The sequence below is a fragment of the Alnus glutinosa genome, chromosome 7 (genome assembly GCF_958979055.1).
Source record: "Alnus glutinosa chromosome 7, dhAlnGlut1.1, whole genome shotgun sequence".
NCBI lineage: Eukaryota > Viridiplantae > Streptophyta > Magnoliopsida > Fagales > Betulaceae > Alnus > Alnus glutinosa.
The window spans coordinates 14,224,397-14,234,067 of record NC_084892.1 but is presented as its reverse complement, the minus strand read 5'-3'; the positions used below and the strand labels follow the sequence as shown (position 1 = coordinate 14,234,067).

The following is a 9,671-nucleotide window of genomic DNA, read 5'->3' as shown; positions in this document are numbered from 1 at the left end:
AGGTGCTCTGCCACCGGAAGAAGATCCTCTGCCACCACGGTAGCCTCGTCCCCTAAGCATGGCAGCACGAGTTGTGTAATGTGCAGACGGCTAGGAGAGCTCCAAGGCTGGAAATTGTTGCTCAATCCGCATCTCGTGAGCTAAGAGATGGCCATAAAGGTCGTCAAAAGAAAGAGGATCTACCCGAGTTGTTACAGATGTAACAAAGGAGTCAAACTCGGTACCAAGGCCTTTTAGGAGAAAAGAGACGGCTTCAAACTCATTGATGGGCTGTCCAGCAGCAGCCAATGTGTCTCGGAGGGTCTTGATTGTCTGGAAATACTCCGTGATGGAGTGATTTCCCTTCTGGACAGTGGCAAGTTGAAAGTAAATTTGCATAACACGGGCCTTGGCTTGGGAGGCAAACATGGAGATGAGAGTACTCCATAACTGGCTAGCTGTTGCACATCCGACAGCATGAACCACATAGGGTTCAGTAAGGGTGGAGATAAGAACACTTAGAATCATCTGATCCCGTTGACACCATGAGAGATAATTGGGGTTGATGATTGTAGCCGGAGCACCATCGGTGGAGTTGGGATTCGGTATGTGCTGAGCAGGGGGCTGAGAAGACCCGTCAAGAAAACCGAACGTATCTTGCCCTTTAATGTAGGCAAGGATTTGTGTATTCCAGGCCATAAAATTTCCTTTTGTCAGCTTGATGTGGAGAGAGTGAGACATAAGTTGGGAAGAGGGTGTTGTGGGAGATGGTGACGCCATTTTAGAGATAGGTGTAGAAGGAGGAGAGGGTGATGTGGAGGATTTGTGTATGGTAGCGGTGGGAGTGGAGGGAGCAGAAACCATATAAGACGTTAGTCTATATGTGGCTCTGATACCATATTAGAACAGAGGAATAATACTAAGGATTGTTGTAAATTCTGACGTACTCTTCAACTGAGTAAGCGTCGATATATATAGAAGAAGAAGTATAGTTTGGATACAACTCTATCTCTAGGTTTAAACTAAGATAAAACTAAACAATATAGCATGCTGAATATTATCATCTCAGCATGCGGTTACAAACAAGAAGACTAATCCTATTACAAGTCTTTAGAGCTAAAGAGTTATCTCTAGGTTCAGTTATCCATAGAGTTTCAAATACAAGTGTTTGAATTGTACAATAAGTCTAGAAGCTAAGATTTATCCTTAGTGACCGGATATGTGTTAATAAGCCATGACCACACCCAGCCCCGACCCATCTTTCTTCCCCCTCGGAGAGGGACACCATCTTTCTTCCCCCTCGGAGAGGGACACCAAACGGTGGACTCAACAATATGGCGAAAGAAACAACCTTGGGATCGAAAAAAGCCTTTACCTTACTCAGTTCAGCGGCAAAGCTACCCCAAATAAGACCTCTCCGGCCACCCCCCACAAACACCACCATCTACAAGAATTGGTCAAAGCAATTCGAACCTCTAAACGAAAGTCACTTTCAGCCCCTCACTGAAACTCTTGATGAAAGCCTTAGAACCCGAGCAGCGTACCAGCTCCTACATTGTAGAAAGCAACCAACCAGTACACAACGAACCCAGAAACGCAACATGAGATAGGCCCCTTCTCCTTTCCTCCAATCCAAGAACAGAGGCCCCTTCCCTCACCAAAAAATCAAACTTTTTAGCCTCCACACCAAAACGACTAAGAAAGGCATCTCCAACCATCCACCTTAATCTCTTGAAAGAAAGAGCTCACCAAAGACTACATCCCAAAGCTCACACGATGGACCGAACTTGAAGCCTAGTGTGACGCACCATCGCTAAGGGGATGAAAACAAAGACAATGATAAAAGGAAGGGAGATCTGTGAGGAAGAGATAAGAAGAAAGTAGGACACGATCCTAGGCTGGAAGCTAGCAAAACGCGCTTCCATGCGCCACCTCTAGCGGAAGGGGAGAGAGAGAGAGAGAGAGATTAGGGCGTCCCAACCTTACAATTAGTAACATTTTCCATTAGGGACAACTTAAGGAAACATAAATTAATAGAGGTAAATTGGTGTTGCAAGTGCAAGAAGAGTGAAAAAATTGTAGATCCCCCTCTACTCCAGTGGGAGACTGCTTATGCCTTGTGGAGTTTTATCTTTGACCTTGTTTTATCTTTGACCTTTATGGGTTAAAAGTTGGTTATACCTAAGAGGGTAGCGGATCTCTTCGCAAGGCTACAACATTCTTCTAAAAAGGTAGCAGCGTAAAAGATGATCCTGTTACTTGATGTGGTGTATCTGGAGAGAAAGAAATAATCATCGCTTTGAGGATTGTGAGAGATCGGTGGTGGATCTAAATGTTTCTTCTTCAAAACCCAAACAACCCTAGGAAAAACCACAACACCTGGGGCCTTAATGAAAACATCAGTCACTAACACTCCTTAGCAAAATATTCAAAGTGATCAATCTCAACTAAAAGGCCAAATTTTAAAGTGATTAGTCTCATGCAAAACAATTTTGTTAAACTAACTTTTTAAAAGAAAAAACCAATCATTCAAATATCAATAAAATTTGCAAATGGGGAAATTTCCAACATGAAAATAAACTACTTCATCTTCTACAAAACATTTTAGCCTAATTGCTAGATTTTTTTTTTTTTTTTGTTAACTAATTGCTAGAATGCTAATGCAAGTAACAGTCATTGCCATTAGACCTGCAAGACAATATTACCTTCAGTAAAAATTGTGGTAAGCTGACCGAACAAGCCATATAGAGACATCAACAATGTGGTGGTTTTTTCACATTTTAATAGATCGTAATAAATAGAAACTAATTCAAAGCGAGCTAGAATACAAGCGTCAATTAACCAACTCAGAATGGCATAATGGCACACAACCACAATTTTATCAATGATAAAAAAAAAAAAAAAAAAAAAAAAAAAAAAAAAAAAGTTACGTTCATTTAAACTCCCAAACTCCACAAAGTATGATAGATCTTTAGTTGAAAATACTAAAACAATTCCAAAGCATTAAAACCATATATTGGAAGTCCAAATACTACAATATTTTGAAAGGAAAGAAAGGAGAAATGAGGAAGAAAAGAAGGACAGAAAATCAAAACTCCAAATGACAGTTTTAAGATTCTGTTCTTTGAAGTTTCCAAACAGTAACATTTCATCATATACTATAAAGACGCCATTTGCATCATCTCCTTAAGCTTCAGAAGAATCCCAGGCCAGTACTAAAAGACTGATGCACTTAAGTGGTATCTGCAAAATGAATGAGAAAGCAAGAAAAAAGATTTTAAAAACAATGAAGACTTTAAACCAAATCCTTTGCAGAAAGGGTTGAACACTGCATGTTTCAACAATTGATCAAGATCATGCAAGTTAAAAATTATTAGATAACATTATTAAACCAATGAACTTTAAAGGGAAACTATCCCTAATAGAATCTGAGAAATAATAGTGATGTTGAAAGGAAAACAGTTTGAAAAATTTGCCAAAAGTGCAATTTCAAATGCAATACATAACCTTACCTTTGTAGATAGAAAAATAAATATGAAAACCCATGAATGATTAGAATATTTGCTTTGAAAATGATAAATAAGAAAAACCCATGAATGATTAGAAAATTAGCTTCGTATGAGAAAAAGAAAAATAGTCAGAAACATGGAAGTTGTATCAGCCCAAAAGAGCAAGTCTGTAAGATTACTACAATTACAAATGTAGTATGAAAAACCGGTTTCGGTGTTTATGCAGCAATATGCAGAACCATAAATGTTTTTTCTTTTCTTTTCCTCTTCCAACTAACTTATTATAAGGTTGGTATTAGCTCTTTACATACCAATGACCATGGCAGATACAGCATAATGCTCAACTGCTACTTTTCAAGAATTGCGAAGTACATAACATCAAACACAATTTACTTATCCAAAAAACAAACAAAAGCGAGGATTAAAGAAGGTGACGAAAATCACATGAATGTCATGTGGCATTAAGAATGAATGTAACTATACTAGCAAATGGTGTGCAGTATAAACAGCTTCATACACACATTCATGCATGCATGGAAACACGCACAAATGCATACATAAAAGTGTACAAAGTACATGCCTTACTCATTGATATACAGTGATATAATATCTAAATAAAGCACAAACCAAGACGAAATGATGAGAACGATAAAACACATCCAGAACTCTCTTCAATTGCAAAGTATCAATAGAAAATTCAGAAATAAAGCGGTTCATCCAGCTCTAGTTATCAAGTAGGGGGAGAACAAAACAGTATATTAAGAGTCACCAAAGACATCAACTCAATCTTTCAAATAAATCACACCTCGTGTACTTTCTCTATTCCAGGTCCTTTCACATAACTATTTAATTCATAAGAATGCCATGCTTCAGTTCATAGAAACATTCCTTGACTAAAATATAGCGCTGCCGTCTTTGTAAGGATAAAACTGAAAGAACACAAAATCGCATAAACAAGACGTTGAATACCACATAAGAGCATGACATAATCTAATATATTGCAAATCACGCTAGCCCATTGAGACAAAATTAAACAAAATTACCGCATAAAAATATTAGCCTTTTGCATAAGTTTCTACTCTCTCAAGCAGAAAATCAACTAGGATAATACCTAATAAATAAATTATATAGGAAAGGAAAAGGAAAAACGGCACCAAGGAAAGAGTGCAAATCTATTGTACCTGACCTCAGGGATACCTAGTGCCCCATGTAAGGTGCAACGCCACCATATTGCACAACACCATGCTGGCCTCTTCCGGAACCACCTTGTCCCGCCTGCTGGTTGGGGTATCCGCCCTGCATTCCCCCTTGATTCCCATACCCTCCAATCATATGCGCCTGGTTTGGATAAGCATGCCCCGCAGCAGCAGTGGGCACACCTGGATTCACGGATCCCAGCGTCCCCAACAGATTAGTCAGGCCCAACCCGGCACCCTGACTTGCAAGCAATGCCGTTATTGCCTGCCCAAGCGCAGGATTCAACCCAATCCCCGCCCCAGTAGGCGGCGGAACCATCAAGTGACCTGGTGTGGCCGCGGCCGAAGACACTCCACCAACAAAAGCGGGGTTCTCATTCCTATGTAATTGCGCGTTGTGAGGGTTCGACTTGTTCGGCTTCGGACCATCAATAGCCTTCTGGCAGTGCAATACATGGCCCTCAAAATTCTTGTGCGGCTCTTCCAGAGCCTTCTTGGCGCCCTCAAACGTCTTGTACACGAACAAACAAAACCCCTTGGGCTTCCCCGTCAGCTTATCGAGCCCCAACGGCCCTTCCTCAATTTCTCCATACTTGGAGAAGAACGTAAGCAGCTTCTGAGGATCCAACTCAGCCCCAACATTGCTCACGTATATCTTCCTCTGCGTATATTCCGACAAGGGCGGCGAGGGAGCCGCCGCGGTAGCACTCGCTTGTGGGACCGGGCCGATAGAGGCAAGCTGGCACGCGGTCATCCGGTTGCCGATCTTCTTCTGGGGCTGCTTGAGGGCCTTCCGGGCCCCGCTGCGGGTCTTGAAGACGATGAAACCGTAGCCCTTGGATTTGCCAGAGACCTTGTCGCACACCGCCTTGCAATCCTCGATCTCGCCGTACTGCTTGAACACGTTGGAGAGGGTCTCGGCGTTCGTGTCCCACCCAAGGCCGTGGACGAAGATCTTGCGGTGTACCGGGTCCTCGTCCGCAACCTTTCGGATCCGATCCGCCACGTCCGGGTGCTTATCCGCTGCTTCGCAGAGCAGGTTTACAATCTGATCCTTGCTGAACGGCTCAAGAACCTTCTGTATGAGCTCTTCGTCATCATCTTCGCCGTATGGATCTCTCCCCGAAGTCGCACGAGCGGCTGACGTGGAGGCGTTCGCTGTCTGATTGACCGCATTCTGGGGTATATAGGGATCTTCTTCGTCCTCTTCTTCTTCTTCTTCTTCTTCTTCTTCTTCTTCGTATTCGACGTTTTCTTGGTCTTCCTCGGCTTCGAAGTGGGTACGATCCTCTTCTCTCTGCTTTTGTTGTTGCTGTTGCTTCTTCGGGGGTTGAGTTGCCTCAGCGGATTTGGACTCGAGATTGAGCTTTCGCTTCCTCGCCATTGCTGGGGGGCTGACAGAGAGTAACAACTGTGGCTTTAAGAGATGCGAGTAGGTGTAGGGTTTGGGTTCGAAGTCCGGAATCCCGTCCTTGCCGGTGAAGTGGGTTTACACTTTCCATACATAACTCTCTCTCCGTACTTTTAAAATGATGTTACTTTTGTGTAATTATAAGAGACTATAAGTTCTCTTTTGTTTTTTTTTTGTTTTTTTTTTAAATTGATGGTGCTTTTAAAATCATCTTTCGATCAAAATTTAATAATGATCGATCACAAATTTAATAGTAATTTTAAAAGTCACATTATTTTTATAAAATCAAAAATATCGAATAAATGATTTCTAACATTATTTTAAAGATGTAAGTGATTACCATATATATGTTTCCAAATTAATAGGCTTTTTTTTTTCTCTATGCCCCAATTTACAAGGTATTTGCTTTTTAGGGCTTTATAAATTATAGTTCTAAAACACCTTATGATGGGCCTCATGGTAGACCGAATCTTAAAAATCTCTTGCAAGTTGTAGATAGGCCAATCACAAGGTCAAGAGTGAAGAAGATCAAGGAAGCAATGCAAGGATTGGTGCAATCCACTTGGGCCAAGTTTACAAATTTATCGAGCAAAACCCCAGCATTCAAGATGAGCTTGAAAGAAGAAGAACCAACTTTAATCTATGTGATACAAACGACAGATGGGGGCGGCATAGCCTAGTGGTTTAGTACAGACTCTTTATTTCATTAAGTATAGGCGTATGGGCCTATTTTTATGTTTCTATGGTTGTAGGCTTTTGGGCCTATTTATTTCATTAAGTGGACTTCTTTTATTAGCTATAAAAGTGTAGTTTAGGATGTTTTGGACTTGAAAATGTTCAGCCCACGTCTTTTAATTGATATATGCCTTAGTAGGTGGAAAGGTTTTTGTTAGGGATAAAATTAACCCTAGAGACACGTGGCCTCAGAAGCATCTCGGATCTATGTCTCGGACATTTATTTTGGCCAGTGAAGAAAAGATTGCCTAGGTATAAATAGATCTCGGAGGCAAAACGACATCTCGGTCTTAACACTCCAGGTTACGGTATATGGAACGTCCCGAGATATCCAGGTCTGAATAAGGCGAGCATATCTCGGATATTTGTGTCTCGGAGTAATAACGTCTCGATATATCCCGAGATCTCCAGGTCGGAGCGAACACGTCTCGGATATCATCGCCTCGGAGGTTAACTGAAATGTGCTACAGACTTCTAAAAGGTGCCATGCGCCACGTCCGTCTTAGAGTGAGATAAAGATAGAATCCCAGAAAATCAGGGATAAACTACAGATCCATAATTTATGGGATAAAATGGTTATTGACATGGAATCAAGTTCAAAGAAGTACAAACGCGACCAACTACGGACTTCACACTCCTACTCGAATTCCTTGAAGATGTAGTTAAAGTTCAACCAGGCTAGGTCTCAAACTCCTAATCCAACTAGGTGTCAAGAAGGTCCGGCCTATAAATAAAGACCGTCACACCAGGTATAGAAAAAAAAAAACTCTCGAAGCTCTTGAGATTAATATTCAGAATACTCTGCAGAAAACTTTTTAGACTGACTTAGGCATCGGAGTGGGCGTGGTCGGCACCCCCGACGAGTTGTTTGTTCCTTTTTGCAGGATTGAGGTATTCGGTAGAAATCAACAGCGAATCTTCAGGCGACACGTCACCACACCGGAAACTGTACCAACAGTTTGGCGCCGTCTGTGGGAACGAGAAGTTGTTCTTACGAAAAACAAATCCGCAATGGTGACGACGAGACGTTCCAAATCGATCGTAAACGAAGCACCGCCTACTTGCCGAGACGATGCTCGTGGAGAAGTAGAATCTGCAGATCCAGAGGCCCGGATAACCCAACTGAGTCAACAGTTGGCCCAGGCGCAGAAGAATGTAGAGGATTTGCTGGCCCAGAATGCTGTGCTCTTAGCCGCACGAACTCCGCCGCCGTTCAATCATGATGTACACGAAGGGTCAGGAGAGAGAGACGGGCGGAACGAGAATCAAGATGGGCGGAACGAGAATCACGATGGGCGGAACGAGAATCACGATGGGCGGAATGAGAATCACGATGGGCGGAACGAGAATCACGAAGAGAGAGCCGGGCGGAACGAGAATCATGGAGAGAGCTGTACGGAACGAAATTCATGGAGAGCCCATCAATCCGGTCCCACCCACGGAGGCAGAAAAGAGGTTGCAGAGGATGGTCCAGGATCTGGGCGCAAAATATGACGTGCTGTCAAGGACGATTGACCAGAAGCGTGATGGGAAGGAGTCCCTTGTGGACAACCTCTTCCAGCACAAGGAGTCCATATTCACCGAAGAAGTGTCCAACTGCGACTTACCTGGAAGATTCAAGGTACCTGACATTCCTGTCTTCTCAGGCAGCGAAGATCCAGTGGAGCATTTGGACAATTTCTGGTCCCATGTCTCCCTGCACAAGACACCAGACGCTGTGGCGTGCCGAGCTTTTCCTCTCACCTTGTCAGGAAAGGCCCGAGACTGGCTCAGGAATCTCTCACCAAGGTCGATTGATTGCTTTGACACCCTTGGAAGAAAATTCCTGGCCCAGTTTGTATCCGGGAGAGCTAGAAGAAAACCCCGAGGGTACTTACTCTCTGTACAGCAGGGACCGAATGAGTCTCTAAAAGACTATCTGTGGAGGTTCAACCAGGAGAAGCTGGACACAGAGAGTGCACCAGACGACTTCATTTACGGTGCAATTTTTCAAGGCTTAAAAAAAGATGGACCTCTGATGGCAGAATTGGCGTTGAAACCGCCGAGAGATCTTCAAACCTTTATGGTGAAGATGGACAGGTACATCAACCAGGAAGAGACGCTCCGAGCCCTTCTCAGTAATTCCCAGCAACAACAACAGCCGTCCACCAAGAAGCCTAAGAAAAAGAAGAACCCTGAGCCCATACAGGATGCTGGTCCTGCAGAGTATAAGAAGGTGAAGAAAAATTTTGGAGATTATAAGTGGACACCGTTGAACACTTCCATCACCGAGGTGCTCATGGAACTCAAGAAAGATCCGAATTACCAGAGACCGAGACCCATTCAAGGAAATCCCCCTCCGCACCTGGCTCACAAGTACTTTGCCTTCCACGACTCACGCGGTCATCTGACCGAGCAGTGTGTTTCGTTGAGGCAGTTGATCGAGAAATTCATTGAGAATGGGAAGCTGGTCCGATTCCTCGTGAATGAGAGGAATCATCAGGAGCGAGATCACTATCCGAGGCCTAGGAGAGAAGAAGATCGGGATAATAGAAGAAACTATCAGCCGAGACAAGATGAAAGAAGAGAAAGAAGCCGAGAGCCAGCACCTCGGCCTCGGAGGGATGAAAGAAGGGAAAGAAGTAGAACAGGCCTCGGGGGGCACAGCAAGGCAATATCCCTATCATTCATACCATCTCGGGAGGATTCGGAGGAGGAGGTGAGTCCAACTCGGCTCGGAAAGCGTATGCCAAACAGCTCGATGATTTCGAAGTTTACTCGGTCCAGAAGCCCGCAAAGTCTCGGAAATATAACCCTCTGGTTATAGGGTTTTCTGATGATGATTATGCTGGAGTCTCGCTT

General features: G+C 43.3%; 1 protein-coding gene across 3 annotated transcripts; it reads right to left on the bottom strand.

Annotated features, from left to right (window-relative positions):
* Window positions 1-2,895: 2,895 nt before the first annotated feature.
* Window positions 2,896-6,208, bottom strand: LOC133872711 (UBP1-associated protein 2A). Of its 3 annotated transcripts, none has more exons than XM_062310286.1 (2): window positions 4,670-6,208; window positions 2,896-3,222 (listed from the first exon to the last, which is right to left on the bottom strand). In XM_062310286.1, exon 1 carries the CDS (start codon window positions 6,066-6,068, stop codon window positions 4,686-4,688), a length of 1,383 nt encoding a protein of 460 aa, XP_062166270.1. In that variant the 5' UTR covers window positions 6,069-6,208; the 3' UTR covers window positions 2,896-3,222; window positions 4,670-4,685. The 3 variants fall into 3 exon arrangements, with proteins under 3 accessions (XP_062166270.1, XP_062166271.1, XP_062166272.1); XM_062310287.1 differs by having other exon boundaries at window positions 4,675-6,208; XM_062310288.1 differs by lacking the exon at window positions 2,896-3,222 and adding an exon at window positions 4,129-4,417.
* Window positions 6,209-9,671: the final 3,463 nt, after the last annotated feature.

What these genes read in the sequence shown, in the direction of transcription:
- LOC133872711 (XM_062310286.1), bottom strand. Translation starts at nt 6,068, where the DNA reads ATGGCGAGGAAGCGAAAGCTCAATCTCGAGTCCAAATCCGCTGAGGCA.